Below are 23,288 nucleotides of genomic sequence, written 5' to 3' on the forward strand. Positions count from 1 at the left end.
TTGAAAGAATACGGGATGGGATCTGGGTACCTGCGGTGGGTGAAAATGGTGTACAGCTCCCCTATAGCCAGGGTCAAAACAGGGCGATAATTTCAGACAAATGGCAACTTAGCATTGGCACGAGACAGGGCTGCCCATGGTTCCCTGATGCTATACATCCTGGCCTTAGAACGATTAGTGATCTGTCTAAAACAGCAGTAGGAAGAAATAGGGGTCCACACTAAAGGGGGACCGCACTTGATATCATTGTATTCGGACGATATGCTGCTATACTTGCGTTTCCCAGAGGAAAACCTGCAATATGTCTTGTAGGTGATAGAGCACTATGCGACTCTCTTGGGCATAACGGTAAACCGCAAAAAGTCATACATGTTCCCCCTGGGGAGGTACACAGGAGTCCCACAGGAGAATTTACCTATCTTGCCGATACGCTGACAGACTAGAACAATCAGATACCTGGGGATTAACATATACCACCAGATCGCAGATGAGCACAAATACAACACGGAGAGGGCAGTGGATGGTATTAGGAACAGCATGGGGTTCTGGGCAAAGGTCCCCCTAGCCAAGGTGGAGATGGTGGCCTTGCTCAAGATGTTGGTCTTGCCTAGGCTACTACACTTTTTTCACAAATATCCCATACATGTTGCCCAAATGCTTTTTTACCAAACTCCAGAGCTTATGTAGGGGATTCCTATGGCAGAACTCCAGAAACAGAATGGCCCTATGGAAATTACAGAACACTTATGATAGAGCGGGCATAAACCTGCCGAATTTTGAAATATACCACTTGGCAGGACAGCTACAGTATGTCGCTAGGTGGCTGTCGGAAGATGAGACAGCAGAATCTAGACTGCTGAGGGGTGAATGCGACCCATACTTCCTAAAAGAACTGATATGGCTACCCAAACCAGAGCTGCAGGGGCGCTCAGGATTGCTGGAACTGGGCTGGAATGCATGGCGCAAAGCGTGCCGAGCTGTGGGAAACCCAGCTCCAGACTCCCCAGGCAGGCGCCACTCGTGGCGCTATGAGGGGGGGACGAGCAACTGAGGAAAGGGATACGCAAATACTGGGAGAACCGGTAGGCCTGGCGACCCTGGGAGACATATGGCAAGAGGAGAAGCACTGGACTTTCAAATGTTAGTGGATGAAATAGCGGTACACAGAGGACAACATATTACATATACCAGAATAATCAAACGGGTAAGGGAGACGTGGTCCGAGGCGGCACTAGCAGAACAACCTGGCACTGCCATAGAAACGATGTATGATATCTCGGAGGGAGGGCACAAAATATCCCGGATCTATGAACTAGTGATGTCTAGAGTGGGTAAGGAGTTGCTCCAATTGAGACGAGAGTGGGAGGAGGAAGCGGGAGAACCCATGCAAGATGGACAGTGGGAAGGAGCCCAGAGATATCATAAGAAAGTGTCCAGGAACGCCAGGCTGCAGCAGATTCAGCTGTAGGTCACCCACAGGGCATACATGACCCCTCGTAGGATCGCCAAATTCAGGGGTAAAGATGTACAGAAATGGCCCAAGTGCGGGGAGGTGGAAGCCGGGATGATCCATATGTTCTGGGCGTGCCCGGAGGTGGGAAATTATTGGGAGGAAGACAAGCTCCGACTATCGGAGAAGGGAATCAAGCTTGATGTGGAATATGCATGGGCATGCATGATGGGGGGATTTACTAGACCACACAACTTAAAGCATGTTAGTAAACTCAAGGACCTGGCCTACATTCTAGCCAAAAGGAGAATAGCCATGGGATGGAAAACGGCTCATAGACCCAGATTACAGGTGTGATGGAACGATCTCCCGAAATGGGCAGATGACGAGACAATAGCACATAATTAGGCGGCTAGCAGGGGTGGGGTGGGGGGGGTTAGACGAAGTGGGACCTCTAATAGCATGGAGACAAATGGTAGCCACACTGTCGGGATCCTCCCTAGCCGAACCCAGTGAATGTGGCACGTCTGAGAACGAAGTGGATTAGCCACCAGAGAAGGGCAACCCGTGGAACTGAGGTGGAAGCTCGAGTTAAAGGGAGGGTGGGGGGGAAGACAGTAATAAATAACAGGTAAATGTCTGCTATGAAGCAAGTAACCGAAAATGTCGGGTGTGTTGGTTGTGTTTGTTGTAAAAACGAATAAAAAATGTATTAAAAAAAGAATATATAAAGTGCCTAACTGTGAAAGCGTGTGGTGGTCCTTATTGTGTCTAGAGCATCTGCTGCTTCTTGCATCTAGAGGTAAATTGTAATTATGAATGAAAGGGACAGTATGAAGCCTGACCATGAATAGCTAAAGTCCTGAGGTATAATAGGGAGAAAAGGAAAAGTCAGGCTATTTCTTTCTACATATCGACGAAATACTAACAATAAAATAAGTGGACTGGGGATATGAAAGCCCCATTCAAAACTTAACAAATAACATTGGCTGGCAAATTAAGAGAGACTGGAAACGAATACCCTGGGAGGACGGGTAAAGGCCGCACAAGCTCAAAGTGGCAGAGTGGAGAAAACACGGCATACAGAGAAGTAAAAAGGGTTGTGAGTTAAAAGTGTCAAGTGAGCAAAATAAAATTAAGAGAGAATCGAATAACAAGAAGCCAGCAGAGGGACAGTCTTAAATTGGATAAAGTCACACCAAACCTTCCTCTAGGTAACAAGCGCGCATACAGAGGAAGGAATACTGGAACGCTGAGATTCCAGCAAGGAGTTTAATGAACAAACAAATAAAGAGCAATATCAACAAACAACATATCTCTGAGTGCCTAGTCAACAACTTAGAGGGAGAATGCAGAGAAACTCAACCCAGATACCCTAAAATAAATCAATTATTTGTATTTGTATTTACTGATTTATAAAGCACCTTACGCCAGAGCGCTGTAAATGAAACAACATAATACATAAAACAAACAATATAACAGTTGAAGCAATTACAGTATGACTCAATCAAACAACAAAACAATGAGAAGAGCAATTAACTGAAGGGGATAGGGAGGGAAAGGGAGATGGAACAGGATGGGGGATTGGAGGAGAAGAGTAGGAGGAGGAAAGGGGAGGGTGGAGGAGGGGAGGCAGGAGAGGGGAGAGGAGAAAGTCGGGGGAAAAGAGTGAGGAGGGGGGAAGCAGAGGGGGTAAGGGGTTTCAAGGAGGAGAATGGAGAAGGAGAGATTTAAGGGAAGTGCGGAATGAAGTGAAGGTGGAGGAAAAACGGATAGCAAGAGGAAGGGAGTTCCAGTGTAGAGGTGCTAGGAGTTGAAAGGAGCGAAAATGGGAGGAGGCATTATCATAGTTGTTCGAAATAAAAGAGTCACGTTCAGTTACCCATATACAAGAGAGGACTCATCGCCCTTCTGCTTTTACGGCTGTGCTCTAGTCCTGAAAAAAGCAGCCAGATGAAAGCATAATCTGTTGAAACTGGTAGACCGTTAGTGAGTTCAGGCTAGTTTCCTGAATCCCCAGGACACTCATTGTTTGAGAGCCTGGGTATTTAAGACCACAATATTTTTAAAAATCTAGCAGAAGAAACTGCATTTTTAATACACCAAAGAGGGAGAAAAAGTATATTTCACTCCTGCTGGTGTTTGGGTTTTAAACCTTGCAATATTGGGAAAGTAGTGAATTAGTCTAAAGCTAGACCTCTTTCTATCCACTTTTCTAGATAGGCGGCACCTCAGTGTCGACTAGGGAGAGACAATAGGTGTGGGGGATATATTTACCCACTCAGCAGTACTTCCCGCACATCACCAAGCTGCGCATCTGCAGTCACCAGCAAAATGGCTGCGCTGGCTCCTGTGAGCACCATGGCCTCAAAACTGCGTTTTGCAGTGACAAAAAGATGGCTGCACCATCTTGCCAAGCACATATTGGGCAGGATGGAACAAGGGGGCACACCGAGGGAGCTTGCCAGTTTGTTCTTACATATACAAAAGAAATAGAGTGAAAAAGCAGCACTGCTTTGCTGCCAGCCCCAAAGTCCCCCTTGAAAAGGGAGTATTTTACCTTAAAATGATGCTGCTCTGATGCCATTTTCATCTGTTCCTCCTCGAACTACTGTTATTAATAAGGCCCTGCCATGCCCATTCATATCCCCATTGTGCTTCAGCAAAACCAAGTATGACCCCTGAATGACAGGCTCTGTCAAACCAAATCTGAGAAAAATCAACAAAGAAACTTCATTTTCCGCCGCACGGGAAAAGCTTCACTTTTTAAGTTACAAAGTGTCAATGATCAGTAATTCAAAGAAACTCCAGCTCTGGGATATGTCAATTTCAGTGCATAGATGGTTCAAATAAACTACTGCCTATAAGAAAATAACGATGGCTGCCAAACAGTGTGGGAATCCAGATGACAAGTCAAAAACCGAATTTGAAAGCAAAGTGCTTGCAGCTTGCACAACTTGTATAAAAATGGGCTTTGCAAACTAAAGAAGAAAAATGCTTGTTTGAGAGTACTATGTTGAACAAAAACTTCTTCTTGCCTAGCAATGTGAAAGGGGATTGTACTGTGAAAATACAATATATGAAATGGTTCTATTCAGCAGGTTTTCTTCCAATTCAGAACAAAAATAAATACAATTAAATGAAACTTCAGTGGCTGCAGGGGGGGATGTCGGCCAAACACAGGTTTCTGCTGAGAGGATGAAAGAAACAAAAGGGGCCCTCTCAGTAAATACTAACACCCTAGTGATAATTACTAGGTTGGACAGAATTTGGTCTGGGCTGAGCCCTCTACAATGGAACTTCCAGGACACGGAAGTGTGAAGTGGAGAAGGGGCAATAAACCTTCAATCAAGCTGGGAAACCCCACCTTACTCTGGCGGAAACAACAGTTGGTGGCAGCTGAAGAGGACAAAAAATGGTCCAGTGCAGGACAAAGGACCGCCCATCTGTTTTCAGAGACTATTTTATAAATAAACTTTAAAGACTTTTATCTTTGCAGCAGGACTTATATGAACGTTTAGCAGTTTAAATGCGATTTTTGTGGCTTTTAAATAAGAGGTCTTGGCTGTCAATAGCATGTATGGGACACAAACGCCAGAAGAATGTGAATCATGGGGAAAGGACATATGATGGAATGTTAACAATTAACAGAAATAGGCCCTATGATAGTATGTACGCACGTGTAAAGTTAAAGAATTTTAGGCCGAACATTTCACACTGCAAATGGCCAAAGATTATTAAATGTACAAAACAATGTCTCACAGATTGCAGAGTTGGTCTGCATAAAATATGCAACCTGTATATGTAATTTGCTAAGAGACTTCAACTGTATAAATGTACCATTTGTAGCAAAATCGGATTTTAGCTAAAGTAAATGTGGGATGGTTTTGAACATTGTAAAACTCACATCATAAATCTGCCGTCCTGCCCTTCAGATCCTACCAGCTGAGAGCAAGGTGGGGACTAGCACCCCTGACCAATTCAGTGGGTTAGAGATGTGTTTAGCTAAGCCTGCCCAGCCATATACTTCTATGATGTCACTATGCACTATAACAGGACTCTAGACACACTCTTCCTGAAGTTCCTGCGCTGCATTCCTGACCTGCTCCATTCATCTTGCTGATTCCAACTACAAGGCCTAAGCATTGCTGATCCTATTCCAGCAAGGCTTCAATTCTGAAATACCACTAAAATCACAAATAACCTAAGGGAAAAAGCTGTGGTATTCTTGTGGGAAGCATCCTGAGACCAGCTTGGCTTGCTGCCCACTAACTGCTTGGCCACTGACTGCATCCAGCGGCACCTGTGCCATCCAGTGACCCGAATTGCCCAGCTGTTCGATACCCGGTGACCAGACCTTGCCCAGCTGACTTTTGCCAGTCGCGCTGCCGTTGGGTGATCAGACCCTATTGACTGTCCAAAAATCCCAAACTAAAAAGTAGACTGAGTATAATCCCCACTCCATAGAAACCCATAGCCTACCTTGTCTTACCTTTGTCCTTTTTCCACTCTCCAAGTAGTCATATTTATACCCTGCTAATTTGTATCCTCGTATTCTGTCCTTAATGTTTAAGTGCTAGCGCCATCTCTTTTGAATTTTGTCTGGTGTAAATTATAAGCCCTTAGTTATATTTGGAATAATCAAACTCATTTCCATATATTTTATTGTTGGGGTTGAGCACTGGGGGGACAAGGTTGACCTCACGAATCAACCTTGGAGCTTATTGTGTTCCTGTTTAACAATATAGTCTAGATTATTTCGTTTTAAGTAACCTTTGCCTTTCTTTTGAAACCGAAGTTTTCATTTTAACTGCTCTATTTCCCTAAAACTGAACCCCATTCCACCCGGAAAATCTCATCTAAATCTTAAGCTACTACCATCCTTTAACTTCAGTAATATCCCTGTGATATACATCCATCCCCTAGCCCGAAAACCGCACTCCAAATTAGAGTATTTCACCCATTTTTATAAAAACCGTTTGGGTAATTTAAAGCGGGAATTGAGAAAATTGAAACTTTCCAACGTGTCATTCGGCCGCAGCCTGTTTTAACTTCCACTCATTTTTGGATTGTATGCTTCTTGTTGATCCAATGCCTTGTGATTGCTAGTGTTTGTACATTGTTGCCTCAGGGAGAAATATTTACCTCAGGGTTTTAACCGCATATTAATTATTTATTTGCCATTTCCGAGTGTCATTTCATGCTATTGCAAAGGGTTTTCGCCTCTTATTTTGTGAGGGAAGGTCAGATTTTGATTCTGTTTTCTCCCCCTTATTTCTGACTAACTACTGCTCCTTTCTATCCACTCAGAATTTGATTAATTGTGGATAGAGGGAACATTGCAGGGTGAACCCTTACCTTGGGTGCCATCTCTCCTAATTCTAAAAGTGCTCCTATTCACTTGTGCTTTGTACATGTTTTAGGTGAAGGTTAAGTAAGTGCATTGCTTCCATTTCCATTGTAATTATCACTTCATTGGTGATTGCTGCCCTGTATAAAAAAAATGGTATGATTTCATTTGAATTTAAAAATAAATAAATATTGCATTTTCACCCGCCAGCCTGGTTCATGGTCCATTGTGACCCGGGGTATTTCAAAAAGGGGGTGCGATACGAGTTGTGTACCATCTCAAATTTAATCCGCATAACATAAAGACAAAGGCATCTCAGTTGTGCGCTACATACTAGGCTGAGACCGAGGTGTGTGTCGCCTGATTGAAATCCTTAACAGGTGTACTGAGGGATAGTTAGACTTTCCTGTAGGGAGATTTAGTGAGATGTAGGCCACTTATCCTTGAGAAGTGATTAATAGAGACCGAAAAACACCTGTTTTTAAAAAAAAATGGTTTTATTAATTTTCAAACAAAGCAAAACAAACTACACACCACATTAGTAATGCAATATCCTCAGTCAACATTTTCATAACCCCCTACTATCATAACCTTACCCCCTGCCCGTTCCCCCCACTTCCTCAACTCCCCCCCCCCAACCCGCCTGCAACTGACTTGTATTCTAGGAACACTACTTTCTCCAATTCGGAGCCCCAGTAAATCCTGCTAGGGTCTAGGGTCACTCCGCCCCAATTTCTTCCAAGGCTGCCCTAGTAAACAGAGATTGCATCAACTCTTCCCAATACCCAATTTTGTCCTCCGCACCCCTCATGGTCCCGCTGCGTTGCTGCTTTCCATGCCGCAGTTTCTGCAGCTCCTCATCTATATAGGTCTTTCCACCATTCCTCCACACTGGGGCCCCTGAATGATTTCCATGTCATAGCAATTCTACATTTAGCTAGTATGCACGCTAGGTCCTTGAGTCTGGTCACATGCCTACTGCATTTGGGATGTGAAAAACAACCCAGCAGACATACCCCCGGGGAAAGCACATCCAGTACTACCCCTCCTATTTGAAGTCTATGTGCCACCTCCAACCCTTTATCGCCCTGCCACTGGACATGCCCAAAACATATGTAGCATTCCCTACTCCATAGCATTGCACCTGGGGCATCTTTGAGCCACGGCCCCTGTGAACCTAGACATCCGCTGAGGGGTCATATATCGCTCTGTGCGTCACTAGGAGTTGTATAAACTGCAGTCTTGCATTCCGTGACCCCTTCTGGTGGTATCCCAGTATCCTTTCCCATTGCGCTTCAGTGAAGGTTATCCCCAAGTCCGCTTCCCATTTACTCCTTATCACCAAAGGGGGGCCGGCGCATTAGTCAGTAGAAGGTCATCTATTCTTGAAATGGTAAGCCCTCCCTCAGCTATATGGTAAAGGGAGTCTACTATAGAATGCATCTCCCACAATTCCAGATATGCCGGCCACCTTTGTTCAATACCCATCTTAATAGTACAGTGTAGCATATATTGGCCTTTGTTTATACCAGTCTGCTTTGTCAGCTCCTCAAAGGGAGTAACAACCATATCCTGTAACATATCTCCTATAGTTGCCACCCCACAGGCTTCCCAATACTTGCGTATTCCCATTCTCACCTGGAGTTTATGATGGTAGTATCGAAATCAGAGGAATCTGTGCAGATACCGGGTCTGTCAGTCCCATCTCTGCTAGAGCCCTGTCCCACATTATCAACCCTAGGGACATCAGATGTGACCCTTCCCCTTCGCAAGGTTTCTGGAACCACAATACCTCCTTTAGGTAATGTCGCTTCCCCCTAAGCTGTAACATCAATGTGTCCTGGGTAGGTTCACCAGCGAGACAATCTACCACAAATTACAGTGGAGTTCAGGACTCCGATACTGCCCTGCGCGTGCAGCTTGTACAAGGAGGACAATACTATTCTATTCCTCCCGTTCTGCCACAAAAAGCTTCTGCATATCCCCTCTAGTGCCTTAAAGAAAGTATTAGACACATAGAACGGAACGTTCACGAAAAAATGTACTAGTCGGGGCATTACCACCATCTTCAGTAAGGCCGCCCTCGCCCTCATTTAAAGAGGTAATTGGACCCAAAACTTCATGGAGCTTTTGATACCCTCCAGGGCGTGTAGTGTATTGTGTTGTGTTTGTGTTCATCCACTAGGTCATGGTACACATTGACTCCCAGATACCGAAACTTATGCTCTTTCCACTGCAGGACCAGCACTTGTAAAACCTCCCGTTCTAACTTACACAATCCTGCTAACGATAATAATGCCGATTTATCTATACTAATTGTGATCCCCGACAGTTGCGCAACTTCATGGCTTCTAGCAGCAGCTCCAAGTTATATTCTGGGTTCTGGATATACAGTAGCGTATCATCCGCATATAGGGATACAAGATGTCTAACCCCATCTATTTCAAACCCTGCGTCCCTATATTCCGTCCTAAGGCACTGGGCTATTGGTTCCATAGTTAAGACAGAGCAGCGGTGATAAGGGGCAACCCTGCCTCGTACCCTTCTCCAATTCCCATGCGTCAGATACATTTGCCCATCTTAACCCTAGCCATCTGCTTAGTGTACACTAGTTGGACCCATTTAATGTATGTCTGACCAAATCTAAATCTATGCAGAGTTGCATAAAGCCAGTCCCACCTCACCGAATTGAACACCTTCACTGAATCCAGCGTGGCAATAGCACACAGAGTTTCCCAGGATGCCATCTTATCTATCACATGATGTAATCTCCTTAAGTTCCAGGCCATACTCTGGCCTGGGACATAACCAGTCTGATCCGGCTGCACTAGTTTATGTATCACACTTTTCATTCTGTCCGCTAATATAGACATCAATATTTTATTAGCCTGATTCAGCATGGATAGGGGCATAAAAGAACTGCACTCCGTCAGAGTCTTATCATGTTTGAGGAGAGGAATTATAATGGACTCTCTCAAGCTAAGTGGAAGCACTGCCACCTCAAAGAATCATTGAAAACCAGTGCCTATTCTTTATAAAAATTCACTGGGAAGGCCATCCGAGCCTGGTGGCTTCCCCGTCGGCAAACCCACAATTGTGTTTTGTATGTCCTCCAAGGTAATAGGCGCTTCTAAACCCTCTCTTTCTTCATGGGAGAGTACAGGTAGCTCAATTTCATCTAAAACCTCCACTAAGTGGGAGGTTTGCACTGGGGGACCCTGTCAGTACAGTTGTTGATAAAATTCCCAAAACGCTTCCTTAATCCCAGTCTGCGTATAGCATACTTTCCCATGACCTTTGTTTATCGTGTGTATGGGAGTTTGGTGCGCTTCCATTTTATATAGCCACGCTAGCAACGGGCCTGTCTTGTCCCCTTCCCTGTGCTGCTTCTCAGTGTATCTAGCAGAACTATGTTTGCCCAGTCTCTCCCAGAAATCCATGCATTTCTGCTTTAATTCCCTAACCTTACAGCTGGTCCGATAGCACAGCGAGTAGAGCACTTGCTTTGACATCTGTGCAGAGCCTGCTGACGCAGGTTCGAAATCCCGGCAGGGCCAAACTCAGCCTTTCATCCTTCCGAAGTCGATAAATGGGCACCACACACCGTGGGTAATAATAAGCGGCGCTCAGATACCGGAGGGTTCGTAGCGCTATATAAAATGATAAATTCTTATTATTATTTATTATCTGCTCCAATATCCTCAATTGTTCTTCAGGGGTAGCTAGGTCTCCGTTTATAGTTGCCTGGACACTACTGGTCCGCACTATCCCAGCTCCTTACCGCCACCCTCAACGCCTCCCAAAAGGTACCAGCGCTAGGTACACGACCCAAATTATACGAGATATATTCTGTGATGCATTTTCCTATACATTCGCGAAATTGGGGATCCTTCACAGTTTCACTCTGAAGTTTCCATGTGGTTATCAAGGCCCTGGGGGGGGACATACTGCCACTGCAAACTAAGCAGGGAGTGGTCCGATAAGACCAAGCCCTTATACTGGGAATGAGTGATATGGTGTGCTAGCTCCCTAACCACAAAAAAGTAATCTATTCTAGTGTATACTGAGTGTGGAGATGAAAAGTGTGAATAATGCCCGGTATCTGGGTACAACCTTATCTAGGCATCTTCCAGATCAAAGGAATCCAGGAGCGTCCTTAATGTACTGGCCTGCGGAGCTAACTTAGTGTATTTGGTATCTGACCTATCCAAGAGTGGGTTCAGCGTGCAATTAAAATCTCCTCCCCATATCATATTACTGTCCTGATAAGGGCCTAGTCATGAATATAAAGTCTGAAAAAACATGGCGGCGCCGTGATTGGGAGAATACGTGTTAACTAGGCATGTGTCTACATTTTCCAAAAGGCCTTGCACTAACACCATCCTGCCCTCATTATCTGTTTCAGTATGGGTAATCTTGAAGGGTATTGAGTGCACTATCCATATTAAGACCCCTCGGGCATAGGCAGAATACGAGGATCCAAACACCTGTCCTTTCCATTTACTGGCTAATAATGCCCGTTTTTCTGCTGTGAGGTGCGTTTCCTGTAGCAAGGCTATATCCACTTTACTTTTCTTTACATATGAGAAAACTGTTCCTCCTTACATAGGTATTCAGGCCCCTAACATTCCAGGTAAGTACATTTTCCCCGCCATTTGCTTTTACCCCTCCATTCCCCTCGGTCTTCCACTTATCCCATACCATAAAGTGGTTATCTCCTGCCCCACATGTAGTGCTCCCGCCCATAATCTCTTGCCACCTATCTGTGTGCGTGCATATATACACCCCCTTTCTTCATCTACACACCTTCCTTCTAGACAGCAGGTTCTTCCGGTCCTTGCTGGGGCTTATCTCATAGCGCCAGTGTGCGTGTGGCAATATCGGGCTCTCATTGTCCCCCAAAGGCACCTCACAGTCATCCAACTACATCTACTTTCGCTCCCTTGAAGTATAGCCCTGGATGTTGTTTTTGTGTCTCTGTGACTCAGTGCAAGCAATCTGTAGGCTGTTTTCCACAGTTCCCTCCCCCAAGTGAATTGTGTGCTTTCCTTCCGTAGCTGCTCTTCCTCAGGCCTTCTCCTCATTATGTCCTGACCCCTGCAGGCCCAATGAGTATTGGGCCGCATGTAGACCAATGAGTGTATGGCCACTTGTATCTTACACCACTGGCCCGGGTTCGTGCGCACACCTCACTTCCAGTTATTTCCTATGCCAATCCTACGTTTCTATATGTTGCCTCTAAGAAAACGGGTGGCAGGAGGTTTGTTTTAACTTCACCACGCGGCCTGGGTGTTTACAGCTGTCGTCACGTAGAAGCTTCCTTCTAACAGCCAGCTCCTCAGAATTCGGAAGCTGCAGCATCCGACGTCCTCACACATTATTTGCACCACGTGGCCCGGGTTCCCATCTGTTCTTCCCAGGGTCTCCCAACCCCCTTCTTATGGTGGCCTCCCTAGTGGGGGATAAGCGGTACGCTCTGGCTACCCCCTACTCCCTCTGCCCCCCATCCCCCCCCCCCCCCCCAAGTACACACCCGCCTCCAGTGCACTGCGCACTCGTCTCCGCCAGCAGCTAAACCCATGTGCAGCTGGTTGACGTGTGCCGAGCCAAGGATCACAGGCTGGGATGGGGGGGGGCCGCTTGTGGGCACGTCTTCTCTTTGTCCTCTGCCCTCATCTTTTTCAGCTTGGCGAACCAGGCTGCCAACACGTCTCTGCCTCTGTCTCTGCCTCTGCCTCTGTCCCTCAAACACGGACCGCATGGCACACGCATTCCTCGCAGCTCGTTCTTTGTACGCCCGCAGTCAGCGGGGCATCCACATCTTTTCGGCACCTCTGCCTGCTCCTTCACTGAGCAACTGGCATCTTGCCTCACAGCTCCGCTGGCCGGTCATCACGTTTCGGGCTCAGTATCTCAGCAGCTACTGAACCCCCCATACCTCTCCGATCAGCTGGGCACTCTGGAGTTGTTCTTACACCCTCACAGGCAATTTCAGGATTTTGTGAATGCTTTAGGCTTGCATTTTACCGGATCATGCAGGATCAGACGGGAGCAGCTCGGAGAGACAACCTACTCCATCAGCTGCTAACCACGCCCCCCCCCACATCCGTCTATGCTGTGTGAAAAATATCAGCAAAGACGTAGCTCTCAACCATTTGCGATGCAAAGGCGGGTGAAATCACCCGATTTTGTGTTTGGCGGGTGAGAGGCCCATTGAAATGAATGGCCGTGTCAGAGGCTTGGCGGGTGAGTCTTCTGTTTTCAAGGCGGGTGACACCCGCCAAAAGCGTGTGAGTTGAGAGCTATGGCAAAGAGTACATACCTGTTGCCCGATGTTATGCAACTGTGATTTATACCGCATCAACAAGTGCCTACCAAATATATTCAGTGTTAAGCTTCTTCATACAGGTCATTATGCACAATTTTCAGGGCAATCATCTGGGCACGGTTCCATTAGCATGAGTATAGAACTACTATAGAGGACTCGGGGTAGGTTAGGTCTATTTTTCACTGTTGCCCAAAGTCTGACAGCAATTGCTAATGACAAAACAAATTAGAGTCTCACAGTCTTCTAAAGGTCCATTGAACCAACTGCACACCAAGGCAGAATGTGAGTAACTAATTAATTTATGTAGTACGAGAAACCAGAGAGTATTCTCCCAAACGAGCCTCGAGAAACCATTATTCTGGTAACCAAAGAAGGGCCAACACGCTACGATCGCAATCCAGGAACCGAAAGAGCGAGAATAAATCACCTGTGTAGGGAAACCCGAGGTTATGCTCAGGAGAATAACCCAAGAGAGATGCTGTATTATACCGGAGAAGGAGAGTAGGGCGAGATCCCTGAAATCTTTGTACGATGTACTACATCTACCTCCCTTCCTCCCATTAGACCTCCCCTGTCCCAATCTGATGTCCCCTCCATATCCGGTAAATACCATAGGAGCCGTAGCCCCGTTACACTTCAAACCTGCAACTCCCAGAATCCCTGTTTTTCTGTTCCTTGCCCGTATGCTCCCGGTCATTCTTTTTCACACCCCTCTGGTCATTATTTCTCGTACTCACAAACCGCTCATGTAAAATACTAGTTTCCCAATCCCCCTGGTTTATTTCACGATCCCAGCTATTCCGGTTTGCCACGCAAACCCTACCAATCACGTGCGCCTGATTGTCACTTTCCAGACTCCTAGTCGAAAGTGGCCAACAATTGAAGTTACCACAAACCCCCTATGCATTTCGAAAACCCTCCAAACCCACCCTTCCGAGATCACCAATATGAGTGTTATAATTCCATGTAACACCGCTTTCCCTTCCTACCCCCGAGAACACCCCGAAACTCTACTCCTCCCCTTTTCCAACACAAACACTTTCTCCTGACAAACCACAAAGGACTAATTTGAAAACTGTTTACCTGACATGTCCCAACACGAGGGTCAGGCAAAGTCAGGCAATTAACCAAAATCACACACACACACCAGACGGACCTTTCGTTTCCCCACAGGGATAAAAGGTGGAGCAAGAAAGCAGAGTAGAAGCAAGGCAGACCGCATGACCAGACAGCTATCCAGACTCAGCGGTTCAAAAGGAGGAGAAGAACAAGTTACTCTCTTACCTGGTAACGTTCTTTCGATAGGATGGGTCCGACGACATATTCCATATGTATGACATGTAATCACCACAGCTGTGCTACTTCGGAAAATCTTCTGCGTCCAGCGTCGATGACGTTGATACGCCGCCCTCGAGGACCTCCTCCGACGGCCGACGTCACTGGATGTTATAAGTAGGACGCACGACGCCCGTAGCCTCAGTTGTAGTTTTTTCCCAGAACGTGTGGCACCAGTCTTCTGCCAGTCTGACACACAAAGCCTTGCGGAAAGGTAAGCTGCAATCGCATAAGAAATTCTGTAGCGGGGAAGGCAGGGAGGGAGCGATATGGAATACGTCGTCGGACCATCCCATCGAAAGAACGTTACCAGGTAAGAGAGTAACTTGTTCTTCGAGGGGATCGGGTCCTCCCACGTATTCCATATCTATGACAGACTCCCAAAGCAGTACCAACGCAAGGAGGTGGGAAAAGAATTTAGAAAACAAATTTAGAATGCCCAATTAAATTGCAGAGTAAAGGACCGTCTTGCCAAAGGCCAGATCTTGCCCACGGATAGAATCGAGGGAGTAGTGACGTACAAAAGTATGTACCGAAGCCCAGGTGGCTGCATCACAGATGTTACGAATAGGAACACCCCTCTGTAGGGCAGTAGAGGCAGCCATACCCCTGGTAGAATGGGCTCGCAAGCCGACCGGTGGGTCCTTACCCGCCAAGCGGTAACACTCAGATAGCCAGAATAATCCAGCAAGACAAAGTCTGCTTCGTCACAGCTTGTCCCAAACGCTTACCAGCATAACCAATGAAGAGTTGATCGTCCACTCTGACCCGGGACATGTGTGAAATATAAAAGCCTAACGCTCTCCATGGGTCAAGCCTATGGAGCCTCTCGTCTTCCTTACCAGGATGTGGAGGAGGATAAAACGTCGGAAGAATAACCTTTTGGCTTAAATGAAATTCCGACACCACCTTCGGAAGAAAGGAAGGACGAACCCTAAGGACAACCCTGTCCTTATGAAACACAGTGAAGGGTGGCTTACCTGAAAGTGCCTGTAACTCACTCACTCTACGAGCGGAAGTGACCGCAACCAAAAATACAGTTTTAAGAGTTAACAGTCGCAAAGGGCATGAATGCAAAGGCTCAAACGGAGCACCCATCAGAAACTTAAGAACAAGGTTCAAATCCCAACCGGGCACCTGGAAAGGTGACGGAGGGAACATGTTAATGAACCCTTTCAAAAACTGAGAAATTAAAGGAATTTTAAAATAGGAACACTCTTCAGACAAGCGCTTAAATATGGACAGCGCCGCCAGGTAACCTTTAACGGTACCCACTTGCAAGCACCTGTGGGCCAAAGAAAGCAAAAAAGACAGAACCATAGGAATGTCACATGCAAAAGGATCCACATTCTTAACCCTGCACCAGTCGCAGAACTTACGCCAACGGCACAGGGACTTTGTTGCGGGACGTCTGGCCGAGAGCAACACCTCCATCACGTCTTCAGTGAGGTCCCAAGCCTTATACCTCAACCTTTCAGAAACCAAGCGTGAAGGTTGAGGGATCTGACCTCTGGATGGAGAACCTGACCCCTGTCCCGTGAGAGCAGATCATCTCGGTAGGGAAGACGGACAAGTCGAGAAGGTCCGGGTACCACGTCCTCCGGGCCCACGCCAGAGCAATGAGGATCATACGGGAATCGAACCTCCGTAACCTCCACAGTACTTGCGGGATGATGGGGACTGGAGGAAACGCGTACAGCAGTGGGAATGACCACTGCACCACGAACGCGTCTCCTAAGGCTCCTTTTGGAGGAAATTCACGCGAGCAGAACCTCTCGCACTTCCGGTTGACACTGGAGGCGAAGAGATCCACTTGAGGGTTCCCCAAAGGGCGAAGATCGCCAGGAGAATCTCCTGAGCCAACTCCCACTCGTGAGAGACCGCGCTCTGCCTGCTCAGATCGTCCGCCGTCTCGTTTTTGTCTCCGGCCATATGAACTGCCGAGATCGAAACTTCCTGCTGGATTGTCCAGAACCAGAGCTGCATCACCTCCCTGCACAGAGGAAGTGACCCTGCCCCCTCCCTTTTTGTTGAGGTAGTGCATGGCCACCGTGTTGTCCGTCAGGATCAGGACATTCTTCCCTCGCACAGTCGGCAGAAAAGCCTTCAGGGATAGCCTGACGGCCCTCAGCTCCAACAGATTGATATGGGGTCTGGACTCCGATGGAGACCAACAACCGCTGATTGTCAACTCGTTGGCATGAGCTCCCCATCCCGTGAGGGATGCGTCCGTCATGATCGTCACCTCTGGCCAGGGTAGCCAATATGGATCCCCCTTCATCAGATTGTCTTCGACGGCCCACCACAGAAGGTCCTTGCCGAGCGAGGACGGCACCTGAACAGGGTCCGACAACCTGCCGGAGGACAGACCACTAGAGCTTGAGTGCCCATTGCAAAGATCTCATCCACAACCTGGCCTCTGGCACCAGAAGAATGCAGGATGCCATGAGGCCGAGCAATCTCAAGAACTCGAACGCTGGGAGACTCTGGGCAAGCTGAAATTTGTGCACCATCTGCTGAATGTGATGAGCCCTCATCTGGGGAGGAAAACACTGCCCCAGGGAGGTTTCAAGCACAGCTCCAATGTACTGGAGCCTCTGAGTCAGTGTCAAATGGGACTTCTTTCAGTTGAGGGAGAAGCCCAGCTTGTGGAGGGAGTGGCAGGCGACTGACAGATGATCCAGGACTTGCTCGGAAGAGCGCGCCCTGATCAACCAATCGTCCAGGTAGGGGTGGACGTGAATCCCCCCTTTCCTGAGGTGTGCTGCCACCACTACCATGGGCTTGGTGAAGACCCTCGGGCGGAGGTCAATCCGAACGGCAGGACCCGAAACTGAAAGTGCGAGTCGCCAACCGCGAACCTCAAGTACTTCTTGTGCATTGGATGTATCGGCACATGAAAATAAGTGTCTTTGAGGTCGAGAGACACCAACCAGTCCTGAAGTTGAAGGGCCTGGAGGGCTTGAGAGAGAGTAACCATCTTGAACTTGTCCTTCCTGAGGAGTTTGTTCAAACCGCGCAAGTCCATGATGGGTCTCAAACCCCCATCTTTCTTGGAAATCAAAAAATAAGGGGAATACCATCCCTTGTTCCTCTCCGCTACAGGCACCAGTTCTATGGCGCCTTTCTCCAGCAGGGATTGCATTTCCTGCGCAAGGAGCGGATCCGGACTCTTCAAAGAGAGATTCCCCGGTGGATTGTCTGGAGGCCTCTGCCGGAAAGGAAGACAGTAGCCGTGGGTTATGATCTCCAGAACCCACACATCTGAAGTAATGGCGCGCCACTCTGCAAGATGCTGCGCCAGCCTTCCCCCAACCGGCGAACCATGGGACATGGCCTCATGACTGAGCTGAAGCGGCTGTGGCGTTGCCTGAGGGCAAAGAGGCAACAGCCCGAGCGGCCTTGGCACCTCGAGTACCTTGTTTTCCACCTCTCGCACTCCTACGGTGGCCCCTTTAAACTGGCAGCTCCTCTCGCTTTACCAAAGGATGAGTAATAACGAAAGGAACCTCCCCTCCATTGCTGTCCCCTAGGACGAAAGGCAGAGGTCGGCGAACGGCAGTGCCCAACGACTTCGCTGCAGCTTTGGAGGTCTGCAACCTCTCAAGGCTCTCGTCAGCCTTGCAGCCAAAAAGATGTTCCTCGTCAAAGGGCATGTTGAGGAGCCGGGCCTGCACATCAGGAGCAAACCCCGACTTCCGCAACCATGCAAACCTGCGTATCACGGTGCTCATCGCCATGGACCGGCTGATGCAATCTGCCATGTCCAAACCCGACTGAACGGCCTCACACATGGCATCCTTGCCATCCTGAACCATGGCAAGGAAACCATCCCGTTCGTCCCCTTCGGGAATATGATCAGCCGCTAAGGAAACAGTTCCACAGAATGTGCGTGAAACGTGACAAGGCACATACGGAGTTGGCCGCCTGAAGCGCCATACCCCCTGAAGAAAACACTTTCTTCGCCCAGCCGTCAAAACGCTTGTCATCCCTATCAGGAGGGATGGTAGGATACGACGCCCGCTTTGCCGGGGCCGTAGCCGCCTGCACCACCAAACTCTCCGGAGTGGGGTGCCTGGTCAAGTAGCCGCTACTTGCTCAGCGGTATTTTCGCAGCAAAGACTTGCCCACTGCCGGGAGACTCTCCAGAGCAGTCCAAGCCGCCGCCACCCTCCTCTGTAAAGCCATATGGAACGGCAGTACCGGGTCAGTTGGTGGACCTTGGTCAAGGATATCCGTAAGGTCATCCTGAAGAAAATCCCCAGGGGGAGCAGACCATCCCAAGTACTCGGTGACCCTAGACATAAGGCGCCGGTACAAGGAGTCGGCATGAGTGTCAGGCTCAGGCCTACAAAACTCCACCTCCGGAGAGGTGTCCAGCCCACTGGCATCGTGCAGGGACTGCCGCAGGTCCTCAATCTGGCTATGGCCCGAGAGAATCTCGTCTGGCACCGTATCAGGAACCATGCCATCATCAGAGCCCTCATCCACCTCTGAAATAAACTCAAGATGGCGGTAAGAAGGCACAGAATGTGGAACAAAGCCATGCTTGACCTTGGCCAGAGCCTTTCTAGGGGGTTCGACCGAGCCCCGTGGTACCCCCGTCGAAATAGCCTTGAAAGGCGTTGAGGGCGTCGAGTGAATCGGCATCGACACCGAACGCGGCGCCGACAGCATCGATGGCGTCGACACAGGCCTCAAGGCCGGAGCCCCGAGCATGTCCCTCGACAGCCTGGGCGCCGATGGCGTTGACGACTTCTTCGGAGGCGGGGCCTCGAAGGATTCCGTCGACGACCTCGGCGCCACCGGCGTCGACATCTTCCTCGAAGACACCACAGGTGCACATGGTCTCAAGCGCGTCGAGGACCGGGACCTGGACCGGGCATGACGAGAACGATTCCCCTTGTCCGAGCGGGACCTCTCCCGCGAATTGTGCCGACCATCCGAGCCCGAAGGCGTGCGAGCAGTGTCTCTCGACCCATCACGACCAACCCCACTCGGAGGCACGGACGGACCAGTGCCCTGTGATTCGAGAATTGCTAACATTTTCTTCCCGAAGGAAGCCCATTCCTCCGGCATCGCATACTTGGTGGGATAAGCAACCCGCCGACGGGCAGAGTCCTCGGATGAGAACGGGGAAGGCGACCGATGACAGCGCTTCCGGGTGTGCCTCGAAGAGGCAGAGGAGTGGCGGGACCGACTCCGGGACGAGACCCACTGGACTTCCGACAATGATGCAGAAGGTCGCCCCTCGAATCGTCCGTCAAAAGCACTGCAGACCTCGACTTCTGTGGCTTGCACACCTTACCTACCGACAACTTCTTCTTGCGCTCCCGCAAGGCTTTGGACGTGAGCGACTGGCAGTCGACAGAGTCATCCGTGTAATGGGCCTCCCTGAGGCACCAGAGGCAGGCGTTGTGCGAGTCCGTCACCGACATCTTGGACCCACAGTCCCCGCACTTCTTAAAGCCCAGACGCGGGGTGGAAGACGAGGTAGACATCTTCACGAAGAATATACTTCACAATACGAACAGGTTCAAAGAACCGAGAAAGAACAGAAACTCCAAAGAGTCGAGACGCGCTGAGATCTCCGAAGCGAACACGTTCGCGGAAAAAACAGAACTGAGGCTACGGGCGCTGTGCGTCCTACTTATAACATCCAGTTACATTGGCCGTCGGAGGAGGTCCTCGAGGGCGGCGTATCGACGCAGGACACAGACGCCGAAGATTTTACGAAGCAGCACAGCTGTGGTGATTACATGTCATAGATCTGGAATACGTCGGAGGACCCAATCCCCTCGTAAGGCGGCAACATCGAGAGGCTGACGAGGAGAGACACAGCCTTGCCCTTTTTGACAAAACCCCACAAACCCTCAGCCGAAAGAATCGTAAAACCAAGGACAATAACCCAAGTGTGCTGCAGCAGATGAAAACGGTACCCAGAGCGTATTGACGCTGATAAGCCAGAGCGAGGCAGACTCCTGCTTCCGTGGTACCGGCCTTGACTCCAGTTAAAGAGTAACGCCAAAGCGGTTCATCACAGCCGGTGAGTCGAGCGGAGAACCGATAAGAACCGGACTTTGGTGAATGAAAGTGGCAAAGTAAGAAATGCTTAAGAAGCAGTAACATTGTAAAAGGGAGACCAGCTGCAAAAGAGAGCTGGCACCACATGGGTGCTGCTCCGAGAAACCCTGGTGAATCCCTGTCTGAATGAAACTACAGTTACCAGAAGGTCGTAGGAGAGCTGCCAAGATAGATCAAAGTGGTCATACAGGAGGTCAAGCAAAATTCCTGTACAGTCGAAAGCCTCTGACCTAAGAACTGTAAGAAAGCAAGGGAATTAAATCCTGCAAGCATTAAAAGGGAATGCGAATGTGAAGTTGACAAGAGAGAACTCGGAAAAGGGATGCTGACGAGAAAGGGCCAAGTCTAAAGTCCCAGGAAATAGTGCGTTGACAAGAGTAAACCCGGCCGAGGGATGTCCAATGGAACGGTTTAAAAAGTGATTTAGATTTGTGAAGGAAAGTCAGAGCGATCCCGGCAGAAGGAGGCTAAAAGAAAAAGAAGTGTCAGCGCCCGGAAGAGGGGAACTCTGGGGTGAAGAACTATCATCCAAGTAAAGAGAAGAACGCTGTGATTAAACAATTGTTTCGATACTTCGGTACCTGACAGAACCTCGAAAGGGCCTGTCAGGCCCTTTCGACCATAGCTATCCAAGGTCCTGCCATTAGTACAGAATGTTCTAGGGATTTGCGCCCAGAAGAGGGGGATCCCAGGGTGAAAATCATCACCTAAAACTCACAAAAATGGAACTGTTTATTTTGATTTGTGGAACTCTATTTGTGAAAGGTCAGCGCCCGGAAGAGAGGGACCAAGGGGTAAATCCATCACCCAAAGAATACGTGAAAAGGAACTTTGTGTCCGTTTGTTATTTTACTGACCCTCGAAGGCAAGAGACTTTTGTTGAAGAGACTTGGCCGTCGAGGCTTCTGAGATGTTGAAACCGGAACTGTCATCTCGTGCTGGGGAATGCTCGAAAAGTGTGCTGTGCTCGACATCCCACCTCATCCCGTGCTCAAAACATGGGGAAGGGAGTCCCAGGCTACCGCATCCTGACATATTACTTGTGAACACTACTTTTTTTTCTTGAAAACTATCCCACACCCTTTTTGTATTAGTTGTAAGGTTTGGCTATAGGTTTCTTAGTATAGGCCCTTTTTATTTGACACAACGCCACTAGGAAAGCCTTATTTTTCATTTGATGGTCGACACTTGCTCCCATCTTAGATTTAGGTTCTGCATACAGTTTAATAAACACCCTTGAACTGTGATCGCTTGTGTCCGTCTTTACTGTTGCCACAATGAGTTTCTTACAGTAGTACCGTGCTGATCAAATAATATATGAAATGATTGTCTTGTATTCTTACGATTTAATTTTGAAGTTACAATAATTTAAATGTTTAACCCCTGAAACTTGGATTTGGCTCCTAAAGAATTTTGCCCTGGAAGCCAGCGGCTCTTTGTCTGAAGTTCTGATCAGTTACAGAATGGCAATAAAAAATATGTAAGAAAACGGTGGTTAGGTGGGCACCACGTTGGTTGCTATAGTATAAATGTTCAACTGTTGTAGAGATGAATCTGAAATTGCTTTAACCTGGAGCTACCAGTTTAAAAAAAGGTCCTTTGGCATTCGGACCTCACAATACAAAAACTGGAAAAAATAGGGTGTATATACCCTATTTAGAACTGGTGCTCACAGTTGACCCTAGTCAGGGTTGCACGAAGTAGTCGAATGTACTTTGTAGACTTATTCTCAATTTTTCAAACATATAATTACAAAACACTTGTATTTGCACGAGAGAAATGTTTTATTCACATTTTTATTCTTATATCTCGTTTTTACTCTTTTTAAATGAGGCATCCCATGAATACGTGGGTAAATTTGTGACTTAGTACATAAACGGTTCATGTACTAAGTCACAAATGTACTTCCGCTTCCGTCTCCCCATCCCACCCCATCTCCCACTTATCTGAAGGGGTTGTGGGGCCACCACGGTGCCGTTCCCCTCATATCTTCCAGGCTGCCATGAAAATAGATTGGAGCATCACTTCCATGGCAAACATGTTATGTTAGTATTTCTTTGAAACCATGGATCGTGCGCTCACCACGACCCATTGTTTCAAAGAAATAAATGCCTATTAACACCACAGGACATAAACCGGGGGTGCTAATGGGGAAATTACGAGTTCCTCATGTCATACCGGGTGGTAATGTCCCTCTTTAAAGGCACTCACTCTGCTCAGGTCTATTAAGTTGGGCTGCGAACCGTTAACACTCGATACGGCTCTTAGAACTCATAATCATGGCTAAATGAATAAGAAGGAAGCCATATTAGATTTTATTTTATCAAAGCAAATTTTGAAAAAACACCCACATGAAAACAAGTTTCTTTTAGACTAAAAAGTAATCCATGGCAACGATCAAATTAAAAAGGTGGTGATAAAATCAAAGATAGAACCTTGCTATGCACACGCTTTACTTACCCTTGCGTAAAGTAAAATGCTGCTGGATTCTGCACATTGCTAGGTTGTACTGGTGGATGATTACGGGCCCTGAAGACTTCAGAAGCAGTATTAAGGGTTGCAGATGTAGAAGCGGTTGTTGATCCCAAATATTCAACATTCTTTAAATAAAATACAATAATGTTTGATTGAACACATTGCCAAAATTGGAAAGAAACATTAGCAAGACAGCATCCTGTGCACAGAGCAAAATCTGAATCCAGGCTACATCACAAAACATACAACATGATCACGAGCAACGA

At 47.8% G+C, this 23,288-nt stretch overlaps 1 protein-coding gene across 4 annotated transcripts in view; it reads right to left on the minus strand.

Annotated features, from left to right (window-relative positions):
• The window catches only part of HERPUD2 (HERPUD family member 2), a 1,113,814-nt gene that overhangs the window by 568,177 nt on the left and 522,349 nt on the right, over positions 1-23,288 (minus strand). For all 4 annotated transcript variants that reach the window (XM_069613247.1, XM_069613249.1, XM_069613250.1 and 1 more), the window contains one exon: positions 23,008-23,147. In XM_069613247.1, coding sequence (XP_069469348.1) covers positions 23,008-23,147 — 140 coding nt within the window. The remainder of the gene's footprint in view (positions 1-23,007; positions 23,148-23,288) is intronic.

The sequence above is a fragment of the Ambystoma mexicanum genome, chromosome 5p (assembly GCF_040938575.1).
Source record: "Ambystoma mexicanum isolate Mex_15411 chromosome 5p, UKY_AmexF1_1, whole genome shotgun sequence".
NCBI lineage: Eukaryota > Metazoa > Chordata > Amphibia > Caudata > Ambystomatidae > Ambystoma > Ambystoma mexicanum.